The sequence below is a fragment of the Bufo bufo genome, chromosome 2, assembly GCF_905171765.1.
Source record: "Bufo bufo chromosome 2, aBufBuf1.1, whole genome shotgun sequence".
Lineage (NCBI taxonomy): Eukaryota > Metazoa > Chordata > Amphibia > Anura > Bufonidae > Bufo > Bufo bufo.
In genome coordinates this window covers 251177453-251204029 of record NC_053390.1, presented here as the reverse complement: position 1 = coordinate 251204029, position 26577 = coordinate 251177453, and the positions used below count along the sequence as shown (strand labels likewise).

The following is a 26577-nucleotide window of genomic DNA, read 5'->3' as shown; positions in this document are numbered from 1 at the left end:
AAGGAAAGTTACTTATAGTCAAAATACAAGGCATTGCTTTCAAGTTTTTTTGTACCTTAGACAGAGACTGGCTTACCAGACTACCAGAGGATCCTCCAGTAGGCCCCAAAGGTCCATGACCAAAAGCTCATTTGGCTCTGCCATTGGAGATGATTTCTTTAATCATTCAAAACCTATTATTGATGATATATAGGGTTGGGACCCGAGAATAATTTCCTCTGGTGGGCTCAAGGACCCCTGTCCGAAAATAACCTTAGAACAATCAATCTAAATTGGCCACGCACTGAAATCTAAACATATGCTTTATATACGATTCACTTGGTGTATGGAGCACCACTGCACATGTTTGATCACTTCGCCCTACACCGCGGATGTGCCAGGCCAGTGCTTTATTAAATCCAGGGATGTCACGATCTGTAATGTGAGGGCTGACCCACTACTTTGGTCCACACGGCAGCTGCTTCAGAGGTTAGTGCAGGAGGGTGGCTGTCAATCGCAGACACTCTCACTCCTGATCACACAGTCAGCAACAACTTACACGTATGGAATCCTGCAGGAACTATTACCCACTGATGACGATCGTGTAAATTGTTCTGCATTAAGGGGCTAATTAAACTGCCACGTTTTGGTTCACATATAACTTACAAATTATCTTTTGTTAACTTTTACTTTGAGGAAAGAAAACAAAATTAGGAAGTGTTTTTGCCTTATAAATTTTGCGCTGCTCACCATGCAGCAGAAGTAATATGATTATTCCGCAGGTCAGTACAGATATGTACTGTATATTTCGTTTGTTCTACTACTTTAGCATTTTGACGTTGCCATATTTTAAGAGCTATAATTTTTTCGTTTGCCCATGAACAGAGCTGTGCGAGGGGGATGGGTTGACATTTTAATTAATGATTTCACATTTTCATGGGTTGACATTTTCATTTTGGGGTACATGTGACTTTATGATTACTTCTTATTTCATAGTCTTGTGAGGCAAGATGAACAAAAGTAATTATGCCATTTTTTATTTTTCTGTTTTATGGCGTTCATCATGTGGGTAAAATAATGTCATAATCTGATATTGATGACCTATCCTGAGGATAGGTCATCAATATTACAAAAGTGGACAACCCTTTCACTACCAGCCATTTATATGTATGGCATTTTGTATTAAGGGGCTAAAGGAAATGTATCATCAGAAACTTACACATTATTTACAGCTAAAGGGTTTTCTGAGATTTTTTACTGATGAACTGTCCTCTGGATAGGTCTTCAGTATCTGATCGGTGGGGATCCAACACCCGGGACCCCCGCCGATCAGCTGTTTTGAGAAGGCATCAGAACTCCTGTGCGCTCTGCTGCCTTCTCACAGCTTACCAAGCACAGTGCCATACATAGTATAGTGGCAGTGCTTGGTATCATAGCTCAGCCCCAGTCACTTAAATGGGGCTGAGCTGCTCCTAGGCCACGAGAATGATGAACGTGACGTCACTTGCCTAGGAAAAGCAGAGAGAAGGCCGTGGAGCTCACAGGAGCTCCGGTGCCTTCTCAGTCCCGGGTGTCAGACCCCCACTGATCAGATACTGATGAACTATCCTGAGGATGGGTCATCACCTTTGACCTTTTTTTTATTTTTCTTTCAATGTAGTTGTAAGAGGGATTGTTTTTTATTAGACAAGTTGTATTTTTTGGCACCATTTTGAGTTACTGATAATGTTTTAAAAAAAATAATAATAAAAAAAAAATATATATATATATATATACTGTGTGTGTGTATATATATACACTCAAATACACAGCAGTGATCCCATAGAAGTGAATAGGGTTGCAGCACAAGTTCCATATGTGTCACAACCCTTGAATCACAAAAAATCAAACTCTGCTGGATTTTTTGTTAATCAGGGGTCGCGGTCACAGCACACATGCAACTTCCGCTGTGATCCCATGCATTTCTACAATCGTATCGCTACAGAATTTTTATAATTAATAAGTAAATAATAATACGTGAATATTAATAACCACTAGTAATAATTCCGCCTATCTGCAAAGGTCACAAGGGGTTGCCTCGTTTCTTTCCTTGGTATAACTATCTCTAAGTCACGACACTGTTAATAACAAGAATACTTTTATTGTACACAAATCTAACACACAGTACTGCCACGGTCCCGCCTGTGACAGGGACTAGAAGATCGAGGAGACTGGCTGCATGTGATTGACAGCCTCTTTGGTTTCACTTTTCTGTGTTCTTGCTGGGGATGACCACACCTCTTGTCTCAGGTGTAGCTTAACTGGTCATTCCTTCTCCTCTATTTAGTCTGGCCTCACCCATCATGCTATGCGGTTGATAGCTCCTTGTTTGTGCAAGTCCTGGTGTTGGTTCTCTCTGAGTTCCTGCTCGTCCGCATACTTCTGGAAGTTAAGTTTATCTTCTTTGTTTTTTGTTGTTTTCCCCTACCTGCTGATATTAGGCCTGAGGGGGTCTCCTATTCCTTTGTCTGGGAAGGAATAGGCCATCCGTGTCCTGACACTATCTGCAGGGACCTGTTAGGGTGAGATTGGGCTTAGGTTCCTGCGTATGAACATTCCTACCAACAAGGTCTGTTCATAATGATAGCAGTCAGGGCTTGGCGTAGGGACTCACTAGGTGTGACCATTTCCCTTTCCCTAGGTTCCAGGCCTAATACCTTTTCCCTTCCCTTCTGTGTTCAGTGTGGAGTGTATTTACCACACTGTGCCGTGACAAGTACATTGCATAAAATATATAGAAACACAGTATAGTATCAGTATACTTCAGTACACATAATAACCATCAATATGTATTAAGTATACGAACACTACCCGTGGCACGATATATATATCTACAACGCATCAACTATCCCCTTACAATGACTTACAATACTACTGCACACCCACAATTCTACAAGCACAATACAACACACCACTTAAAACTTCACCAATGACCGCAAAAACCCACCTGACTCTAACTGTCCCTATAAGTAAGGGGTACACAATAAGGGACTGAGAGAAAAGGAGTTTGCTGGGCAGATAACAGCAGCACAAGGGGTTAGGGCTATTAGGGGATCGTAAAGTAGGATAGGATTAGTAGGGGAGAGGAAAGACACTTAGAGGGTGATTTACTAACCAGAAATATGCCTATATTAGTCATATTTATCACGCAGATTGCGGCGCAAAGGTCACGCCAGGTCTAAAAAAGTGAGGCAGGGGGAAAACAATTTTAAAACTGAGATGAGAAGTACCAAAGCCGACTTCGGATCCCAGTTTTAATTGTTTTCAATTTGAATGATTGATGTCCGAAGTTATTCACCGAAGTCTCGCGTGACTTTGGAGATAACGAATTTCACCTTGGCGGAGCCCATACATTTGAATGTTGTATGGAGACGCTTTTGACAGAATCGACTTCAGATATATGGTCTGAAGCTCACCTCGTTCACCACTAGATACAGTAGAACAATGGGAGATCCTCAGTATCTATATACCTCCTGTGGCTTCACCCACAGAAGAACAAAAAGGGATCTGACTAGCATTTTCCTGTCCAATGTGTCAGGAACATCTCCCTGCATAAGTAGGCCTGAAACTAAATGAATGCACACACACACGTGTATTTTAACACATAACACTTCCCTTTATAACACGCAACATTGTCCTCCTGACTTGTCTGTTTTAATAGCTTCATGCATTCCCCATGTAATAACCATTCTAGAGCATCTATTCTTATGGCTGTACGTTGTGCCATTCCTTTATTATTACTACTAGAAGTTATGAGTGAATTGCTAGCAGTCTGCAGTGAGGCCCCTTTCACACGGGCGAGTATTCCGCGCGGATGCAATGCGTGAGTTGAACGCATTGAACCCGCACTGAATAGCGACCCATTCATTTCTATGGGGCTGTTCACATGAGCGGTGATTTTCACGCATCACTTGTGCGTTGCGTGAAAATCGCAGCATGATCTATATTCTGCGTTTTTCACGCAACGCAGGCCCCATAGAATTGAATGGGGTTGCGTGAAAATCGCAAGTATCCGCAAGCAAGTGCGGATGCGGTACGATTTTCACGCATGGTTGCTAGGAGACGATCGGGATGGAGACCCGATCATTATTATTTTCCCTTATAACATGGTTATAAGGGAAAATAATAGCATTCTGAATACAGAATGCATAGTAAAATAGCGCTGGAGGGGTTAAAAAAATAAATAAAATAATTTAACTCACCTTAATCCACTTGCTCGCGCAGCCCGGCTTCTCGTCTGTCTCCTTTGCTGAACAGGACCTGTGGTGACGTCATTACGGTCATCACATGATCTTTTACCATGGTGATGGATCATGTGATGACCGGAGTGACGTCACCACAGGTCCTGTTCAGCAAAGGAGACAGAAGGAGATGCCGGGCTGCACGAGCAAGTGGATTAAGGTGAGTTAAATATATATTTTTTTTAACCCCTCCAGTGCTATTTTACTATGCATTCTGTATTCAGAATGTTATTATTATCCCTTATAACCATGTTATAAGGGATAATAATACAATCTACAGAACACCGATCCCAAGTTTGGGTACCAAACATGCGTGATTTTTCTCACGAGAGTGCAAAACGCATTACAATGTTTTGCACTCGCGCGGAAAAATCCCGGGTGTTCTCGTAACGCACCCGCACATTTTCCCGCAACGCCCGCCTGAAAGAGGCCTAAGGGTACAGAGGGGTGGTAACTAGTTGGGGCTATGTACCTGCACAGTGTACACCCCCTAACTGGTTACCTCCCCTCTGTACCCTTACTGCAGACTGCTAGCAATTCACTCATAACTTCTAGTAGAAATAATAAAGGAATGGCACAACATAGAGCCATAAGACTAGATGTTCTAGAATGGTTATTACATGGGGGATGCATGAGGCTATTAACACAGACATGTCAGGAGTGGTGAACGGTTCTATTTAATTGTTGAGGAGTGTATACATACAATGCATTCGGAAAGTCTTCAGACCATTTCACTTTTTTTCTTACATATTATGTTGTGGTCTTGTCTTAAAAAATAAATCAAAAATAAATCATTCTGCACTCAGTACCCCATGATGAAAAGTGAAAACAGAAGGTTCAAAATCTTTGCTAATTTATTGAAGAGGAAAAACTAAAATCTTGCATTGACATAAGTATTCAGACCCTTTAGGCTACATTTACACGACCGTATTTTTGGCTCCACATCCGTTCCGCAATTTTGCGGAACGGGTGCGGACCCATTCATTTCAATGAGGCTGCAAAAGATGCGGACAAGAATAGGCATTTCTATGATAGGGCCGGCTACATTCACACGTCCGGTATCCGTGTTTTTCTGATCCGCAATTTGCGGACCGCAAAACACATACGGTCGTGTGAATGTAGCCTTACTCTGTACTTAGTGGAAGCACCTTTGCCAGTGATTACAGTCTCCAGTCTTCTTGGGGATGATGCCACAAGGTTTAGACATCTGGATTTGGAGATTTTCTGCCAGGCTTCTCTTCAGATCCTCTCAAGCTCTCTCAGGTTGGATGGGGACCATTGGTTAGACCTCCATTTTCAAGTCGCTCCGGAGATGTTTGATTGGGTTCAAGTCAGGGCTGTGTCTGTGGCACATGGTTGTTGGGGAGAAGTGCGGCCGGTGAATGGTGGAGCAGGGAGCTGGGGGCTCTCTGTGTCACCACTGCATCCTCAGAATGCAGATTCAGCTGAAATCAGGACATACCTCAGCCACTGAAATGCAGGATGGTTGGGGAGGTATGGACTTTTTTTTTATTTACTGTTGTGAATTCAAAAGAAAAGTGGTTTCTTCTTACAGGAAAAATCAAGAAATGTTTTGAATGAACTACAGTGTGGATAAGAAGGCTGCGATGTGGAGGAGAGTCACCAAGCAGGGCTTAGGGTACTTTCATACCTTTCACCGTTCCATCGCTATGCAAACAGACAGCATTTGTAGACGGATCCGTCTCACAAATGCATTGCAATACCAGATCAGTCTCTCAGGTTGTCATCCGGAAAAACGGATCCTGTATTTATCTTTTTCACATTTTTAAAGGTCTAAGCACGCGCAGACTGCAAACCCCGATCCGTTTTTCCGGAACACTTGGGGTCGGATTCGGCATTAATGCATTTCAATGGAAAATAATGCCGGGTACAGCATTCCGGCAAATGTTCCAGAATTTTGGACAGAGAAAATACTGCAGCATGCTGCGGTATTTTCTCCGTCCAAAAACCGTACAGTGACTGAACTGAAGACATCCTGATGCATCCTGAACGGAATACTCTCCATTCATAATGCATTAGGATAAAACTGATCAGTTCTTTTCCGGTATAGAGCCCCTAGGACGGAACTCACTGCCGGAACAGTTTAACGCAAGTGTGAAAGTACCCTAACAACATGTACAATTCTCTGACCTTCATTTCAACTTCTTGGCAGTTTCTCATAAAGTACTCTTTCACTGTCCTGTGTAGATCCCGAAGTAAAAGCAGGCTGGTCGACAATACTGACCCAGGTTTCACCCTGTATAAGGGATGCTGCTGTCCTGTCCCCATGACCCCTCAGGATTGCAGCACAGGCTCCTGCTGTAATATATCAACTGTATTTGCATCACAAGACACAAATACAGTGGAAAACTGCTCTGCTTTCATAGAGACCGGTGCACGTCGGCCCCATGGTCAAAGCTGCAGAGCAGCTGCTTTCCGGTGTCAGTTCTCCTCCGCGTCAGCAGGGGGCGATGTGCAGCGCGTACATCGTTACCACTGGTGGAAAGTACACTGTGGTGAGGTCAGGGGTGACAGCTGATGGCTGCTTCCAGGATGGCACACGCTGGAGAGATGGTGCAGGAGCCCGGGCAGTGTGCTCGTTTCTACCAGGAGCGGGGGCTGCATTCACTGTGTTCAGCGGTGCAGGCGCTCAGGCAGTTCGCAGAGTGAGTGCCCGTCCATCTTCCCTCATATAGCCATGCAGTGTGTACTGACGAGCTGTCCGTACATTACTGCACATTGCCTGATAGCAGTGAGCAGGTTATGTGCTTCCTGCGGTGTAAGGCGTAGTGCCTGCTGCTGCTGCTGCACAAGTTTTTATGTAGATTTCTCAGCGTTTTCGCACCAAAATGTACATGTTATGGTAGGTTTACAGCACCATTTCGTTTTCCTTTATTTTCGACGCGGACAAAAGTCTGCTGCCGCCACAAAACCGCCCCCGACCTGCCGCCACGAGACAGCCCCCGACCTGCCGCCGCGAGACCGCCCCCGGCCTGCCGCCGCGAGACCGCCCCCGGCCTGCCGCCGCGAGACCGCCGCCGCGAAACCGCCCCCGGCCTGCCGCCGCGAAACCGCCCCCGGGAGTAAACGAGAAGTATCAGCCCTTAATATGTTCTCTCCTTTTATGATCCACTTCTGATTTTCACTTCTGAAACTGCATAAACCTGAATGTGTGACCATACACTTAGGCCCATCCCAGACAAGTGAGTTGACAGTGGGGAAACACGCTCCGTGTGGGAGCATAGTTTCCTGGCCTGAACTCTGCTCTTGTAATGGGACTATACTGCATAAGGCCTCATGCACATGACCGTTGTTTTGGTCCGCATCCGAGCCGCAGTATTTGCGGCTCGGATGTGGACCCATACACTTCAATGGGGCCGCAAAAGATGCGGACAGCACTCTGTGCTTTCCGCATCCGTTGCTCTGTTCCGTGGTCTGCAAAAAATTTTTAACCTGTCCTATTCTTGTCTGTTTTGCGGACAAGAATAGGCAGTTATATTAATGGCTCTTCGCACCGTTCCTCAAATTGTGGAACGCACACGGACGCCATCTGTGTTTTGTGGACCGTAAAACACACAACGGTGGTGTGCATGAGGCCTTGTAATGATTTATAATGCTGTGTGTCCCTGCCCGTCATTAGCTGTAATGATTTGAACTGATGGCATTATGTGAGTACAGTTCATTACAGCCGCTGGCGGGCTGGGATACGCAGCATTATAGATCATTATAATGCTGTGAGGTCCCATCACAGGGGCAGTGTTCAGAATGGGAAATGACTACCAGACAGAGCGTCTTTGGTCATCCCCTTTTAAAGACTATGGACACTTGGGAATCATATTTTTGGGCTAAAAAAGCAAAAGGTTTCTTACCTTGGTTTCCTGAATAGCAATCCGACTAATTATCCTACAGTATATCTGTGTGTATCTAGGCAGAACTGGTATTGTGCAGTGAGGGAAAGCTGGGTAACATCCTGTGCAGGGCTGTGATGTCCTGCTGCTCTGATACTGTATCATAGACACACACAATGTATTGGGGCTCAGTAGTCTGTGCTGTGCAGGGTCGTAGGAAAGCAGGGTGATAAGTCAGTCTGGCCATATGGGGGGAATTATCACTACATAACAGTGTGGGAGAGCTGGGTAAAAACCTCCACAGGGTCATCATAATGGTGACCACACCTGGTACATACATATGGCATCAGGACAACAGTGAGTATGCTATATGACTACATTGGTCTCCCGTATATCTCATTGGTGGTTACCTAGCTGGTGAAACCTCTCGCATGGCAAACCTGCCTGATTATGCAGCAATATGGGAAAAGGGAATTATAATGGCAGAATTATCTTTCAGGATCTTTGGAGAGCTGGGTGGCTTCCCGAGGACTGTAATGGAGGCCCCTAGACTGTGTTGATGCTAAATGTATGTATACAGAGGCAGCATATTTAATATCAGATAGCTGGGGTTCCGACAGCCGGGACCCCCGCCGATCAACAGTTTGAAGAGAAGGCGTGCGCCATGCCAGCGCTGCCTCCTTTTCATTGTTTACCTGCTCGTCGTTGCATCTGCAGCAGTGAGCAGGTGTAATTACATCCAAGTCGTCCCATTCATTTCAATTGGACGGATCACTCCTATAGAAGTGTATAGGAACGAGCCGTCCCATTGAAATGAATGGGACGGCTTGGATGTAATTACACCTGTAAACAATGAAAATGAGGCAGCGCTGGCACGGCGCGCGCCTTCTCTTCAAACAGCTGATCGGCAGGGGTCTCGGCTGTCGTACCCCCGCCGATCTGATATTGATGACCTATCCTGAGGATAGGTCATCAATAAATATAACTTGGACAACCCCTTTAACATTCCGGAGTAGCTCCGGCGCTGGAGCCACCAATCTCTCTCCATTGTGGAGTGGACAGAGCTGGATACTGCAGCGCTGCTCCCAAACAGCTGACTGGTGGCAGCGTGGAATGTAGGACCCACCGATCTGAATGATGGCTTATCCTGAGGCTATAAACATCCTGGAAAATCCATTTAAAGATTTCTGCATTTTTATATAGTATTGGGACAATGATCACTGGCATTGCTTCTGCCACAGAAACACCTTCTGCTGCGTCCAAAAATGCACTGCACTACAGCCGGCAAGTTCACTATGTGTGTTGTACTGATGCTGGAACTGTTACTACCATTGGTAGCTATGAAATTCCTAGCAACGTAAAACTGCCATGCTCACTGTGTAGACAGAAATGATTCAGTCTGAACCCAGCCTCTTCCAGGCTCACTTGTAGTAGCATTAGAGGGGATGATGGTAAAAGTCCATGCAGATGTTGGTCACATTTGATCCCCGGGATTTCAGCAGTGCTAACTATGTGCTGCCCACTCCCACATCTTCTGCTTTTGGCAATCCTTTTGTCATGGTATTGTCTATTTCTCCGCAGATCATCAGTGAAGCGCTGTAAAGACAAGCATCTAGATGAGGCTGTCCAGGCGTTAGAAGCAGCAGCACCTGTACTGAAAACCCTTTCTGGTGATGAGCTGCTTCCATTACTCCATTATATCTTCACCACGCAGATGGCTTGTAGCAGCTCTTCCAGTTTTTTCCTGAAGCTAGAAAAGGTAAATTAAAGGGGGTCTGACAGCAGTAGGTAGTTGCATGACAGACCTACATTGCGGCATTCATTACATGCAGGACTGAGGAAGTGAAGTTTTCTTCTGTCGGGATCCACGCTTACAGATGCCTAAAATAATCTATATGTACAGTGCCTGTAGAATTCAGTAGGCTTGTATTATCCCTCTGTGTGTCTTCTACTCTATATAGAGACTCATAAAGGTTTTCCCCTATATATTCTGTGGTTTGATGCATGCTGTATTATTCCCTTGCATTACTTCTAGGAGAGAATGCGTCTATCGGAGACACAGGATCCATAGTGTAGTCTTTTTGCCTCTGTGTCAACTCCATTCACAGAATGAAGCCTTTCCAGGACCAAAAAAGGATAGGTCATCAGTATGAGATCAGTCGGGGTGTCACCCCACCGATCAGCTCGACAGGTACACTACAGCTCTGTACACTGTGTATTGGCTGTTCTTGGGTATTGCAGCTCAACTCCTTTTCAAGTACATTGGAGCTAAGGATAGGTTCACATCTCCGTTAGGTAAATCCGGTACTCTCTTCAGGAAGAGGAGCAGACTACCAGAGCTACCGAATCAGGCATAGCCAAGCACCGCCAGATCCCCATTCACTATAATGAGATCCGAATGCTGGCATTCTCCAGAGACATACTGCTGCGTGCAGCAGTGGTTTTCTGGCAGAAATCTGGTATTTATGCTGTGGACCAGCCTGACTGATGTCTGTCAAATCCATTTATAGTGAATGGGGATCTGGCAGTGCCCCTCTGCCAGGACAGAATACTGTATTTACCTAATGGACATGTGAATGAACCCTTAGCTGCTATACTTGAGAATTGCCATTACACAGTGCACAGAGCTGTGGTATTCCGTGTCCGTACGCTGTTTACTTCTGGAACCACTACTGCTGCTAACAGCTGATTGGTGGGGGTGCCGGGTGTAACCCTCGCTGACCTGATGACCTGTCCTGTGGATAAGTCATCGATATATTGGTAATGTAAAACCCCAAAAATCCTTGATTAGGCTACTTTCACACTGCCGTTCAGAGCGGGTCCGTCTGATGTCTGCTCAGACGGATCCGCTCCTATAATGCAGACGTTTGTATCCGTTCAGAACGGATCCATCTGCATTATAACTTAGAAAAAATTCTAAGTGTGAAAGTAGCCTGAACGGATCCGTCCAGACTTTACATTGTAAGTCAATGGGGGACGGATCCGTTTGAAGATTGAGCCATATTGTGTCATCTTCAAACGGATCCGTCCCCATTGACTGACATTGTAAGTCTGGACGGATCCGCTTGCCTCCGCACGGCCAGGCGGACACCCGAACGCTGCAAGCAGCGTTCAGGTGTCCGCTTGCTGAGCAGAGGCTGAACGCCGCCAGACTGATGCATTCTGAGTGGATCCGCCTCCATTGAGAATGCATTAGGGCCGGACGGCTGCGTTCGGGGCCGCTTGTGAGCCCCTTCAAACGGAGCTCACAAGCGGACACCCGAACGCAGGTGTGAAAGTAGCCTTAGTAATCCTGGCTACTAATATTTCTTTACGTGTATTTAATCTATATGTTTATATTCATGAATAGACTGACTGGAAACACATGAAATCTACAGTTATAAAATTCTGTTACTTTACAAACGTATATGAGGTGCTCTTATAGTGTTTTGTGCAAAGGAAATGATTCCTTATTGATTGGTTTAATAAAATGACGTTCTGAGTGAACATATGCACCTCTGTTGTTTTCCTCAGGTTCTAGAAAGGATTTCCCAGGACAGACCAAACCTTGTGGCACAGCACAGAGAACCATTTTTGGCTTGCCTCTTACAGAGTAAGGAGGTGAGATTAAGTTGACATAAAACACTTCTACTAGAGTTTTCTTACATTGTAGTTCATATTTATTAAGGTAAATGTACGCAAGAAAACATCTTCCCTCCACAGGTTAGTACCATGTGCTAATTAGACAAAATGTGATGAGAACCCCTGTAGGGCTCATGCACATGGCCGTTGCCGCTTTTGCGGTCTGCAAATTGCGGATACACAAAACACAGATACCAGCTGTGTACATTACACATTTTGCGTAACAGAACGACCAGCTTTCTATAGAACTGTCCAATTTTTGTCCGTAATACATGTTCTATTTTTTGGCGGGTGACGCGGAACAGACATGGATGTGGTCAGCACACCAGGTTAACCTGTTAAGAGATGGGCAGGAATATATATATATATATATATATTAGTGGTAAAGTGTACGGTAAAGTCCTGGAAGGGGTGTATGTCCCACTCGGGTTCATTAACTGGGTGAGGTAAGTAAAATCCAGAAAGATGTCGCAGGCTTCCGCAAACGTAGTTGCTAAAGCTATTGTTGTTAAAGTTCAAGGGCTGGATTTTATTTGGACTGGGAAGGTAGGTTTGGTATTGGGACTTCCCCAGTCCACCCCCTTTAGGGCATGTTTTCCCTGAGGGATACCCAGGTGTAGTCCAGCTGGGATCGTTAGGGGGAAATAAAGCACATCCCAGGCTGTCAGTCTGGGAGTTATGCCGGGAAAGCAGGCTGACTTGCTGGCTATTGAAGCCTGATTCAAGCAGTAAGTCCGAGTAAGAGGGCTGCAACGTCACTTTGGTGATTAAAGAACATTACTTTTGAATCACATCAGTGGGAGTGCCATGGAACTTTTTTATTTTAATGGATGTTGGATCGCCTCCACAGCCGCTGGCACCCTGCAACTCTTCTGATCGCTGTGCCGCTTTCATTGTTATTTTACATATATATATATATATATATATATATAAGTTTCTTGCTGAAACTTTTTTTTTTAACAATAAAAGGGTATTCCCATTTTAAACATTGGGGGCATATTGCTAGAATATGCCCCAATGTCTGATAGGTGCGGATCTCACCTCTATACTTGGAATAGAGCATATTTCCCTTAAATGTGGCACAGAGCTCAGAGACGGAACTCCAATTGGCTTTTAGAAAAAATTAATTAATAGACTGTCCTTTTATAAAAACTCATCAGACCCCCTGCCATCAGTCCCCAACACCCTTCGTTCCCCCCTGTGCGATCAGCCCTAGTGCATCATTTCCCCACAGTGCCATCAGCTCGCCACTCACCGCCCCCAGGTGCCGTCATGTTATGAAATTCGTTCACGCTTCGTTTGGTGGTAAAAGCAGAATTGCGTTATGGATTCCTTTACCACTGACCATAACGGAATTCTATAACGGAATGCCTATGTTCTCAAACAAATTTTTTTTTGTCCCCACCGGTATTTTCAGTGCAGAAGCTCCAACAGTCCTCCCAGTCTGCGTATACAGGAGGTCAACTTGAGACTGCTGCAGCTAATCAGTGGCTACAAAAGTCAAGTCTTTTACTTGTAATTGTAATGGAACCATTGCTTAGCATTGTGCTAATTGTAGGGCAAAAAAAAGATATGGATCACAGATGCATTGCTTCTCAGCGCAGTCTATAAACATATATATTGAGGCACCTAGTATAGGTTTTGATCAAAATGCAGAGGCCCACTCAACACATCAAGACAGCCTCTTGTGAGTGGCTCCCTACTCTATACAGCTCCACAGGGTGACTGCCACAACACAGCACCTATAGGTGGCAAGGACCAGAAGCCCAAAAACACCCTGCACGGTGCCATAATGCCAGCAGCATGCATGTGACTGCTGCAGCCAATAGTTGGATCACTAGAGGAAGGAAGAAGAGAGTAGTGTATCTTTTATTTTTGTTTGTAACGTTTACATTAGTTTGTATTTTTTGCTTTTCTTGAAGTTTGATAACCCTTTTAATCCCCCAGATCTGTAATGAGATGACTGCAGACTATGTCAGCCCATTGTTCTCTAATGGCACATACGTTTATTAAAAGATTTAAATAATGGCATTTTCCTTAAAATGCTTAATGATGTGCAGCTATTCTTATAAATAATTTGTCATTGTCGTTTTTATCATAGGTGTTCCAGCTTGTGGAACTGCATACAGGTAGGACTCCCTAATATATTATTCTTAGGCTACTTTCACACTTGCGGCGGAGTGATCCGGCAAGCAGTTCCGTCGCCGGCAATCTGCATGCAAATGGACAGCATTTGTAGACGGATCAGGATGCGGATCCATCCTACCAATGCATTGCAAGAATGGATCCGTCTCTCCGTATGTCATTCGGAGAAACGGATCCGTTATATAGTTGTTTCACATATTTACCGGTCTGCGCATGCGCAGACCGGAAGGACGGATCCGGCATTGCGCTATTTTTAATCTGGCACTAATACATTTCAATGTAAATTTAATGCCGGATCTGGCATTCCGGCAACTGATCCAGACTTTTGGACGAAGATAATACCGCAGCATGCCAAAACGCCGTTCAGTGGCTGAACTGAAGACATCCTGATGCATCCTGAACGGATCTCTCTCCATTCAGAATGCATAGGAATATAACTGATCAGTTCTTTTCCGGTATTAAGCCCCTTTGACGGAACTCAGTCACGGAAAAGAAAAACGCTAGTGTGAAAGTGTCCTTATAACGTGTCCTATTGACTAGAATTGTAGAGTTTGTATGTATCTGCCTATATTTATGCTTTGTGCTTATATTTATTTGGATTTTGTTGTCACATATGTAGTCATTGCAGTCTGCATGTTTTTATCTTTTGCAGTATGTATGTGTTTGGAAGGAAGCCCCTCTGGACGGACATATTTTGCAAAAAATCTACAAGCTTTACTTTCAAAAATGTCTTTAACTTTATCTTCAGTGTTACATGGAGAATTTGCTCAAAGTGCTGATTACTGTCATCTCAGTGTTAAAGTAAGTTGAAAATCTTGCAGAACGTACAGAAACAGCATAGCCTGCTGTTCTATACTGTTTGCGTAGTTCCCATTCACTGCTATGAGAGTCATGGAAACAGCAGAGCGCCAGCCACTCGGCCATGTATATAACTCAGCCTCCACTGGCCAACGCTTACGGTGGTTATTACCATCGCGGCCATACTAGGCTCAGAGAGGAGAACCCCTTTAAGACCAAAATAGGCTGCATCCGTAAAGGGTAAATTGTTGAGTAATTGAAATGCAAAATATACTAAAAAGTTGCATCTTTTTCAATTTTTTCACATATCGCTGGACAGCACCTTTTTTCAACTTGTACTTTATCTTCAACTCCCGATTAAATTAATTTTACTGTTGTTTTTATTTAAAGTTTATTTTTTTAACATTGGTTTCTCAGATTAGTTTTTAATTAAGAAGGCTGGGTCTGTTTTTAGGATATTCATTCTGTCATTGTGTTCCCTCTAGTTGTGCCTTCAGCTGTTTCGAGAGCTTGCAGACAGTATTGGCCTACTGGTATGGGATTCTTCCTGTACACCAAACCTTGTGGAAAGCATACTGGAATCACTCCTGCAAATAATTACAGACCAGGTATAACAATTTTAGTACTTTATGCCAATTCTATACATCTGATCCATTGATTATATCGGGATGTAACTAAAAAGTCTATCTTTTCTTCATTTTGCTCTGCTGTATGCATGTTTAAAAGGGTTTTCAGGACCCCCGCTGATCAGCTGTTTGGGAAGGCACCAGCGCTCTGTAAAGTACTGCAGCCTTCACCACTCGCCAAGCACAGCACAATACATTCTATAGCAGCTGTGCTTGGTATTGCAGCTCAGCCCCATTCACTTCAATGGGGCTGAACTGTATCTAGGCCACACGACAGATGAATGTGTCATCACTGGCCTAGGAAAAGCTGAAAGAAGGCCATAGCGCTCACAGGAGCACCCGTGCCAGAGGATAGGTCATCAGTATTAAAATCTCACAAAACCCCTTTAACTCTTATGGACTTTAAATATGGCACCCGCTCCTAGGCGCCTTAGCCAGCGGGTCTCTGTTATTTCAAACAGCAGAGGCCCAGGGCTAATGTCTACGACCAGCAATAATGCTGACCATAGCATTTACCCCTTTAGATGCCGATGATCGATGAATTCGAAGCACGCGCTTACAGGTTAGGACCGACTCCCCTGTGTGGCGATTGTTGGAGGCGTTCCTTCTTTCTGATGCACTGAGTCTCTCTGACTGAGCGTATCAGAGCTGCAGTTCTTATGCGGCAGGATGCAGGCCTCCATAGGATAACCGCAAATAGAACTTATACTGTAGTTCTATGGAAATACAGTCTAAGCAAAAAAAAAATCTGACTACTGCATATTGTAGCCTCCTAGAGGGGCTAAAAAAATAAAATAAAATTTTATTTATATATATATATATATATATATATATATATATATATATATAGCAAAAATCTGGCAGCATTACATCTAACTTAAACAAAAAAGGGAAGGAGGAAGGAGTCGTAGTTAACTCCAAAACGCGTATGGTAAATGCTAAATAATTCTCATGAAGTAAGAAATTAATCCGAAAACTGAAGCGCTTCAGGTAACTAACAGGGAGAGGGATCGGTGACGTGACCTACAAGTGGAACGCCGAAAAATCATACATTGAGTGAAACCTGGTCTTGCGCCAAATTGACTATATGCACAAGTTCACTACCAGAGATTCACTATACAGGCACATCCGCATCTAGTCACCGAAGATCCCCCAAGTCCCATGTGAGATACATACCGCTGGACATATTTCTGGAGGCCGGATCACTGCTTGCAAAAATCAAGTCACACGTGGGATGCCACGATATATACAGCAAACCGGCAAATCCAGCGAAACAGTGAGTAAGCTAATGCTGAATCTAGATACAAACAGCGATATTCAAGTACCATACATTATACTATAGACTACCTCAAAAGTAATTTGCTCTCTTATGGTGCGCACAATTGATACAATTGAGCACCAAAAAAGACTATCCGCATAAAAGATACGCATGTCTCACTCCAATCGGTCAGGTTGGTGAAACTATCAAGACAAACATCGCTATTTACATCAAGCCACTTTATTGGGATTTATGTACATCAAGGATTTATAGAGACTCTACTTCCATTTTATCATATTATTTTTATTATATATGTGCATGTGATATCTGTATTTTACATTATACGATTTTATTATTATTTTTAGATGTTCAATAAAATTGCATTGTTCAAATACCAACTCCATGTGTAACCAAGTGTAGGTGTGCCCTACTATTTATTTATACTAATTCAAATTTTGTGAAGATTGGGTGGATCTTTTTAGCAGGAGCACCCACTACTCCATATGTTGATTAGTAGGTGAGCCATCTCTAAAAAAAACATTAAAAAAAAGGGTGCACACCCGAAGGGACTTGACTATTGCCCAATACACAAAGTAGCAAAAAGGCAGCAAAATCTGTAAAAAATGAATAAAATGCTTTTATTCACCCATGTGGGTATGCGTAGAATAAAAAAATAAATACATAAACAATAAACATAATAGGAACCGCCACGTCTGAAAACATCTGCACTATTAAAACTTAAAAATATTTATCCCATACGGCAAATGACGTAAAGGGAATAAATCTAAAAGGTCGATTCACATTTTTTCATCACTTCGCGTACCCCAAAATATTGAATAAAATGTGATCAAAATGTCACACACACTCCAGAATGGTATCAATAAAAACTACAGATCGTTCCACAAAAAGTTAGCCCCCACATAACTCATAGACATAACTATAAAAAAGTTATGGAGGTTTAGAATATATTTTTCAAAGTTTCTATTTTTTTTCATTATTAAAACACAAGAAAACCTATACAAATGTGGTAGCTTTGTATTTGCACTTACCCAGAGAATAAATAGCACAAGTCAGTTTTACCGCATAGGGAACCCCATAGGGACAAAACCTGTAAAACTGTGGCAGAATTGCCATTTTTTCAGATTCCAACCAATTTTCTTTCCTGCTTCCCAGTACATTGTATGCCATGTTAAATGGCAGCATTAGAAAGTACAACTTGTCCTGCAAAAAAATAAGCCCTCATGTGACTATGTGAACGAAAAATAAGGTGAAGACAGGGAAGAAAAATGAAAACGAAAAAACCTCCGATATTCAAGGGGTTGTCTCACTTCAGCAAATGGCATTTATCATGTAGACCAAGTTATTACAAGACACTAATGTACTGTGATTGTCCTGTCCATAATGCCTCTTTTGCTGGCTTAATAAATTTTTTCATCACATTATGCACTTCTTGTGTCCAGGTATTACGACCACCCTGCAATTCAGCAGCAGTGGCCATACTTGCATTTTATAGGAAAAAGAGCTGACCTATGCGCACAGATTGGCCGCTGCTTTTTCCTATAGTTGCATGCTTAAAAAAATACATAAAAGTATCCTATATGTGTCTGAATTCTGCCACTATGTACACATGTACTAATTTTTCATTTTCATCTTTGTATAGCACCTTTGTTGTGATGCTGCAAGGGTTTGCTGAGGGTAGTATTACCAGTGTAAAGGTTTCCTCTACCCTCTTACAAACCCTCTTACGCTATTTATTATTAAAATTTTGGGTTATGGTGAAGACATAGAGAAGTTACAAAAAATAATTTTACTTGTAGTGACACTTGAGAGGACATGTATGTGTTGCCCTTGGTGTAACATAATACTGACATCGTCTGCTATCATGCAATATATATTTTAACTATTTTATTTTATTTTTTTAAAGAATCTCAGCCGTGATGCTCGATTATTAGCTGGGACTGCTGTGGCCTCCCTGGCAAATACAGGACCAGTAGTGGAGTCAGCAGCTCTTGCTGCTCTGAACCTTGTACAGCATTTTGAGACTGGTGAGGAATTGGAACCTATATTGTAAATACCTATTTTACATAATCTAGATTTTCTTTTCAATTTTCTTTTTATTGTGGTTTAACAATCATTTATATGAAAGACAATACAAGGCATTATAATGGGAAGGCAATATAGTACAATCTACTGTAGTACACAGCATATAATATATTCCAGTCTACATTGTTTGGATGAGTATTGCATAGTAAATAGTTAGACCGTTCGTATTGGTATACTAGAGGAAATAGTGCCGCAGTCCCAGTTCTGATGTTGGAATCTGTAAGACTTTGATTTGTGTAGTTTGGGAAAAGTCTTGTCTGTCTTTGTCTTGTGTTGATTGACTTCAGTAAAACAACTTTAATAACTGGATGAATTGCCTTGTGTAAACAAAAGAATAAGTTAAATAACTTGTACAATAACCATGTGGTAAGTATGTAATGTTTGTGTGTGATAGGGAGTAGAACGTGAAAGAAAGGGGTAAGAAGAGGGGAGGAGGAGAGGGGATGTGAGCCCGAGACCACTAATTAATATATACGGAGGTGTAGAAAGAGTGAGTATTGTCACTGTTGGTTGTTTCGTCTCATATATCTCTTTTGGCAACTTCCTGTGGGTTACTTTCTTCCGACATGTGGTTAAGGAAAAAGGTAGAGTTGCGATATGCAACCCATGAGGCCCAAAGTGTCATAAATCTACTCTGGGTGTGTTGGGTTATCGCGACAATCTCTTCAATACTGTATATATGGTTCACTTTATGCAACCATTGAGGTATTGTGGGGTAAGTTGTCGGTCTCCACAACGGGGGGATTAGAAATTTAGCGGCTGCTAGTAGAAACGAAAGAAGGGATTTACTTTGCACATTTTGTTTCTCTTCATTCCAACCTAAGCATGTCAAGGCAGGTGAAGGTATAGTTGTTCATGAACAGATGTTTTTGGCAATCTCTAAGACAGCGTTCCAGAACATTGTTAGTTTCGAGCAGGACCACCAAATGTGTATGTCCCTCTTTCCAAATTACATCTCCAACAAGTGTCAGGGATAGATGGATACCAAATATTAGTTTTAACCGGGGTTATATACCATCGGGACCGTATCAAAAATGTTCTTGTAGTTTTATACAAGAAGATGGTCCATGTGAACATTTGTAAATGTTAGAGATTGCTTTGGGTGATAGCTTAATTCCTAAGTCTCTTTCCCAGAGGCATATACAGTATAGGCTCCTTTAGGTGGGACCGGTCTAGTTAGGAGTAGATTGTAACGTTTTGATAGCACCTTGGCCGGTGTGTTCTGTTGTGCCATTAGGGTTTTGAGTTGTCAGTTGTCTGTCCAATTGCCCATGTGATATAGGAGTGAAGTGCCTTTTTGAGTTTATTATATTCTAGGAGGTTTCTTTTGTTGAATTATTTATGTCGACAAGAGACTTCACCGGTCCATTTTCCATGACGTTTTCTAGAGGTATGTCCATGGTGTGTAAACGGCCTGGGGAATCCAGGTGTCTTTGTGCAGTGTATAGCCTCAGTGGGTCTCTCACTGTAGCTAACGGGGAAGGGGCCAGTAGGAGATGTGATGCCTGTACTTTCAATAAGTGTGTTACTTCTTGAGTTAGGGCTTTTTTAAAGGTTAGTATGTGTAAGTCTACTTTCACACTGGCGTTTTGGCTTTCCATTTGTAAGATCCGTTCAGGGCTCTCACAAGCGGTCCAAAACGGATCAGTTTGCATTCTAATGCATTCTGAATGGATAAGGATCCTCTCAGAATGCATCAGTTTGCATCAGTTCAGTCTCCATTCCGCTTTGGAGATGGACACCAAAACGCTGCTTGTAGTGTTTTGGTGTCCGTCTGATGAAACTGAGCCAAACTGATCCGTCCTGGAACACAATGTAAGTCAATGGGTACGGATCCGTTCAGAACGGATGCAGACGGTTGTATTATCTGAACGGATCCGTCCATGACGGATCCGCACAAAACGTGAGTGTGAAAGTAGCCTTAGTAGGCAGTTGGTGCTATCAGCAGTGTCTTCAGGGGTATCGGGGAGGAAGATTCTAGTGCTACATGTAATTTGTCTGTTGTGGGTCTAGCCCAGTGAATTATTCTAGAAAGTACTGCTGCTGTATGATACAAGGATAGATCTGGAACCCCAGACGACCTAGTTGTTTGGGTAGTGTTAGTGTCGAGAAACCCAATCTGGGTCGCTTGTTTTTCAAAAAGTAATTTGAGAATAGTGATCTGGTTTTTATAAAATATGTCTTGGGTATCTTGATCGGTAACATCTGAAACAGGTAAATGAATTTTGGGAGAATGAGTCCTTTTAGTAAGTTTTTCCTTCCTATCCAGGATATGAAGGGAGCTGTCCAGGATTCTATTTCATTTAAAGAGTTTTGTAGTAGTGCTATGTAGTTAAGTTTAGTCAGGTCTGCCCAACGTGCGCTTAGTTTGATTCCTAAATACGTTATATAATTTATTGCCCATTTAAATGGAAATTGGCTTTCAAGTTTGTTCTTTATTTCTTGAGAGATATTTATGCCTAGTGCTTCTTTCACAATATTTTTATTAAATTTTTAAGACAAAGTGATACAGGCATTAGAAAATAGCAGCTTGTACAGACATCATGACATTTTCTCCATTATATGCCCGCATCAGGTTAGGGACAAGGTGGGAGGGACATAGGGAAGAGAACAAATAAGAACAACAAAATAATAACAACAACCTGTCCATGGTCCATAGTCCATATTAATGCCCCCTTTACATTTATGACATATGCGTGAACGGTATTCATAACGCTCACTTGGTGATTCAAGGGTCTGACAATGGTCTCCATCCTCCTATGCACTTATACACTCCTTACCATAACAAATAAGGAACACCTACTCCCAAAGATCTCCCCCAACTCTCTTCTCATCCACTGGCAGATGAAAATTTTTCTTTCCACTTCCCCCAGCTGTTCAAGTATTGTTTAAACCTTCCCTGACACGAGGCCAAGGTACCTTCCATTTCACAATGAAAGCTGACTCGATTGATTATCTCTGAAATGTCCGGAACCCTGTTAGACTTCCAATATTTAGCTATGAGAATTTTGGCAGCCGTTAATATATGAAAAACTATCGTACAATATACCTTTGGCACTAAATGCAACCCATTAAGTAATAAGACTAGATCTGGAGTAAAGGGGAAAGCTAAGTTAAAAAATGAAGTAAGCATGTTAGACACATCTCTCCAAAAATGCTCCAGCTTTGTGCATTCCCAGAATATGTGCATCATGCCTCCCACACCTCCAACACAGGTTTAAAACTTCCATCTATAGATTATTTTCCTAGTAGCCTCCAAATGATACGAACATTTAGAGTGTTTCTGGGAGAGCGGGAATATATGTTCCCATGCAATTTGATCTGAAGGCATATTCAAATCTTTGGCCCATTTATCTAAACCCGACACAGACTTTTTATTATAAATTTCAAGGAGTAACCGATAAATTTTTGAAATACCCTTCTCCTTATTGTTTATACTGAAAAAAAATGTAGCAAATAATGAGTTTGGTTTCCCCACTTCTTCTGGTAAAGAATTCAATAAGGATCTCAGCCTCAAATATTTAGAAAACTCTCTATTAGGGATCTCAAATTTATGAGATATATCAGCAAATTGTAGCATCCCTGAGTCACTCCACACCTCCCCTACCGTTTTAATTCCTTTTTGTCTCCATGAGATAAAGGAAATATCTGGTATCATTTGCTCTATAGCTTCTAATGGTATATCTGATCTTTTCATATGAATTAAATCTTTGGCTAGAATTACATTCTTCCACAGCGCTAACCCTGCTTTGATCACTATTGACTTGGGTTCATTACCTACCGGATCAATATACGGGCATTGTAAAGCCACCCTGGTATTTTTTATAGCCGACATATTTGTCTCTATCTGCACCCATAACGGAGGATCCGGATCCAACAGGCTTTGTCTTATAGGCGTCAAAAGAACTGCGTAGTAATAATATAGTAAGTTAGGGAAACTTAGACCTCCCAAAGCAGTTGGTTTATAAAGAGTATCAGCTGCTACTCTATGCCTAGCATTTTTCCATACAAAGCGTAACAGCAAGGATTGTAATTTCGCTATATATTTTTTGGACACCAAAATTGGAACATTTCTGAACACATACAGAATTTTCAGCAACACCATCATTTTTATTGTTGCTATCCGACCTACCCACGATATTTCTTTACATGCATATGTTTTAATGTCCTCAGTTATTTTACCTATCAGCGGTTCGTAGTTTACTTTAAATAGTTTTTTAGACGGAAATGGCAATTCTACCCCCAGATACGTAATACTATCTTCCGCCCATTTAAACGGGAATTTAGATTCTATGAATGCTTGTTCCCCAGTAGATAAACCCATATTCAACACTACTGATTTATTAACATTAAGTTTGTAGTACGAAACGGCACTAAATTCTTCCAGAATGGATATAACTGCGACTAATGATCTGGCCGGCTCAGTTAATGCTATGATAACGTCGTCCGCAAATAATCCTATTTTATGTTCGGTCCCTCCAACTTGTATTCCCGAAACATTACTTGCTCCCCTAATGTATTCTGCCAATGGTTCCATGACCAAGGTGAAAATTAGGGGTGATAACGGACACCCTTGACGAGTTCCATTCGTAATGGGAAACACCTTAGACATGAAACCAGAAGCCAGAACCTTAGCCGATGGTCTAGAATACATAGCCAATATTGCTGTTTTTGCTTCCCCCACAATACCAAATTTGTCTAATATTTTCTCCAGATAACCCCAATGGACCCTGTCGAACGCCTTCTCCGCATCCAAAGATAGGAGCAGAGAAGGCAAGGCGTTCCACGTCGCTCCACCAGTTCAATCAAATCTATGAATCTTCTGGTGCTGTCTGCTGACTGTCTGCCTTTTACAAATCCCACTTGGTCTTTATGGACCAAGCTAGGAAGAATCTCCGCCAATCTCACCGCCAAAATCTTTGCATATAATTTTAAATCTGTATTCAACAGCGAGATTGGACGGAAATTCTCTGGTCTGTCTGGTGACTTACCAGGTTTTGGCAGTGTGATAATAGTGGCCTCCAGCATTTCAGCCGGAAAGTCCCCCCCCTGCCTCACTTCATTAAAAAGTTTCATGAGTGAAGGTACCAGATACTCTTTAAATTCCTTATAATATCTATTTGTAAGGCCATCCGGACCAGGGGCTTTATTTGGTTTTAAACCTCTAATGGCACTATTTATGTCTTCAACAGTAATTTCTGCTTGAAGAACTTCTAGATGTGACTGGGAAATAGTGAGTAATTTAACCCCCTCTAAGAATTTATCAATTCCCTCTACTGAAGGTTGGATCGTTGTGTCATTTATTTTAAGATTATAAAGCGACGAGTAAAATTTAGCCATTTCCTCCGCTATCAATTGAGGATCAAAAATTTTTGTACCAGTATCACTAAGTATATAGGGAAGTTTCATTTTGCCTTGCCTCATTTTTAACCTAGATGCCAGTAAGGAGCCTGCCTTGTTATCCCTCCCATAGTTATTGGGCTTTCATCCGCCTGAGTGCCATATCATACTTGTATAAATCCAAGTCATGTAACTCCCGCCTCAGCTCTTTCAATTCTTTCTCACGTGTTGCACAAAACACTTTCTTATTTAGGGAACTATTTTTAATGATAGAATTAACTAGACGTACTCTATGAGCTTCTCTTTCTCTTTTATCTTTTGCTGCTAAACTAAGAAAATGCCCTCTAGCGAAGGCCTTGTGCGCACACCATACCGATTTAATATTAACTTCCCCCGTGTCATTATATGTAAAAAATTCTTTAATATATCTGCGCGACCCTTCTATATATTTTGCTGAGTGAAGAATCCTCTCATTCAAACGCCATGAGGTGCGGGTGCCTGACTTAAATTGTTCCATAAGTGTAGCATGAACTGGTGCGTATGCCTAGTGCTTCTGACTTTTTCAGGTTTATTTTGAAGTTAGAGAGTGAACCAAATCTGGTGAATGTATCTAGTACTGCTGGTAATTCTTTTACAGGGTCTGTGAGGATCAAAAGAAGATAGTCAGCAAAGGCTGCCGCTTTGTGATCTACTGTGTTAACTTATATCCTGCTATGGCAGGGTGTTGTTGAACGCTTTGAATTAGAGTCTCCATCACTAGAATGAATAGCGAGGGGGACAGAGGGCAGCCTTGCCGAGTACCGTTTAAGATATCGAATGGGTCTGACAATAGGCCATTGACCGGGACTCGTGCATATGGGCAGGAGTACATAGTTGGGAGATAGCTTTGATAAAGGGTTCGGGAATATGGAAATGTTTTAGGGTTTCAGTCATGAAGATCCAGTCCGCCCTGTCGAATGCTTTCTCCGCATCCGTACCTAAGAGGATCAATGGAGAGCGAGATATTTTAGCCTGTTGCATAAGATTTAGGAGTCTGATGGAATTGTCCCTGCCCTCTCTACCTTTTGCAAAACCAACCTGTTCGGGAGATATCAGAGTTGGTAGCAAGGGGCTTAAACGCTGCTACACAAGGATGGCATATATTTTTAGGTCATTATTCAAAAGGGATATTGGTCTGTAATTACTGCATAATTCTGGATATTTCCCTTCTTTGTGTATGAGGGAGATATGTGCTTCAAGTGCTTGTCTCGGTAATGCAGAGCCTTGTAGCACAGCGTTACAAAAGCGCAGGAGAAGGGGTTGAAGAATTTCTCATAGGGATTTATAATATGAGACAGGGAGACCATCGGGTCCTGGGCTTTTGCCCGTAGGGCTCTTCGACAGGATGGACTGGACTTCCAGTAGCGTAAACGGCCTACTGATCTCTCTTTGTTGGTCCTCCGACAATGTTGGGAGACTAAGAGATGAGAGGAAGCCTTTGATCTCTTCCTGTCTCCTAATTGTTTGATCAGTAGTGTCTTGTGCTCTCAGTTGATATAGGGATTTATAATAATGACAAAATGCGTCAGTTATACCTTTGGCGTCTGTAACTCAGGAGCCTGAGTGATGTTTTGTTGAGAGTATGTACGTGCGCGCTTTGCGTTTTTTTATGAGGGACATCATTAATTTAGACACTTTGTCGCCATGTATGAAAAGTCTGTTTTTCCATGACATAAAATGTAGCTGATTGCACGTTTAGTATGTCTCTCAATTGTTGTCGTTTGGACTCGAGTTAGATGATTTGTGTGTAGTTCTAGTTGTTGAATCTCACTATATAGTTTCTTGTTTAGATTTATTGAGCTGTGAAGCTATTGAAATAAATTCACCTCTAATGACTGTTTTGTGGGCTTCCCAAACTGTTGTAAAGGGTAGTGTTTCATCTATATTCCTTTGAAAGTAATCTATTAGGGCGATTTCTATGCAGCTTTTATATTGTTGGTTGCTGAGGATGGATTCATTCAATCTGCGATGGATATGTCTCCAAGTATCTACTAATTGGGCAGAGTGTAATGTTTTATGTATCCTATTGAGCGTCCTGTGGATGTGTCCATATGTGGGTGGAAAGCTATGTTTAGGTCTCCTCCTAGTAGGAGAATTCCTTCAATATAAGGCTTGCCTTCTCTCATGGTGCAAGTAATCCAGATGTCTTGATTCTTGTTCGGAGCATATAAGTCAGTTTATTCCAGTTTTGACAGATCATGCTGATGTATTTGTCAGTGTGCTATCTGGGCTCAAAGGAATGAACTCTCATCCGTATTTGCATACAGAGGCATGTGAAAGTGTCCATTGCTAAATTAAGAGTAATTCCTGATGTCCAAACAGCTTAAAGTGAACCTCCACTTCTTACCCCAATTTATTTTTAGGTTCAATATTTTGAACTGATTAAGCTGTGACTGGTGGGATTTACAAGAGTTTCTGTGCATCAGGGGTCTGACCCCCACACATAACCAAGAAAAACTCTCCTATAGAAAGTCGGCAATACTCCTTGTAACCAGTACCTTCAGATACTCATGTACTCATGTAAAATAATCATGAAAATT

The 26577-nt window shown here is 42.3% G+C and overlaps 1 protein-coding gene across 2 annotated transcripts in view; it reads left to right on the top strand.

Moving 5' to 3' along the window:
* The first annotated feature begins 6784 nt into the window (after positions 1-6784).
* The window catches only part of LOC120988717 (thyroid adenoma-associated protein homolog), a 71482-nt gene continuing 51689 nt past the window's right edge, over positions 6785-26577 (top strand). The window contains exons 1-7 of one of the 2 annotated variants that reach the window (XM_040416369.1): positions 6785-6925; positions 9689-9866; positions 11621-11707; positions 13830-13857; positions 14526-14674; positions 15157-15279; positions 18480-18600. In XM_040416369.1, coding sequence (XP_040272303.1) covers positions 6798-6925; positions 9689-9866; positions 11621-11707; positions 13830-13857; positions 14526-14674; positions 15157-15279; positions 18480-18600 — 814 coding nt within the window. In that variant the 5' untranslated portion in view covers positions 6785-6797. The remainder of the gene's footprint in view (positions 6926-9688; positions 9867-11620; positions 11708-13829; positions 13858-14525; positions 14675-15156; positions 15280-18479; positions 18601-26577) is intronic. The other variant, XM_040416370.1, reaches the window with a different exon arrangement.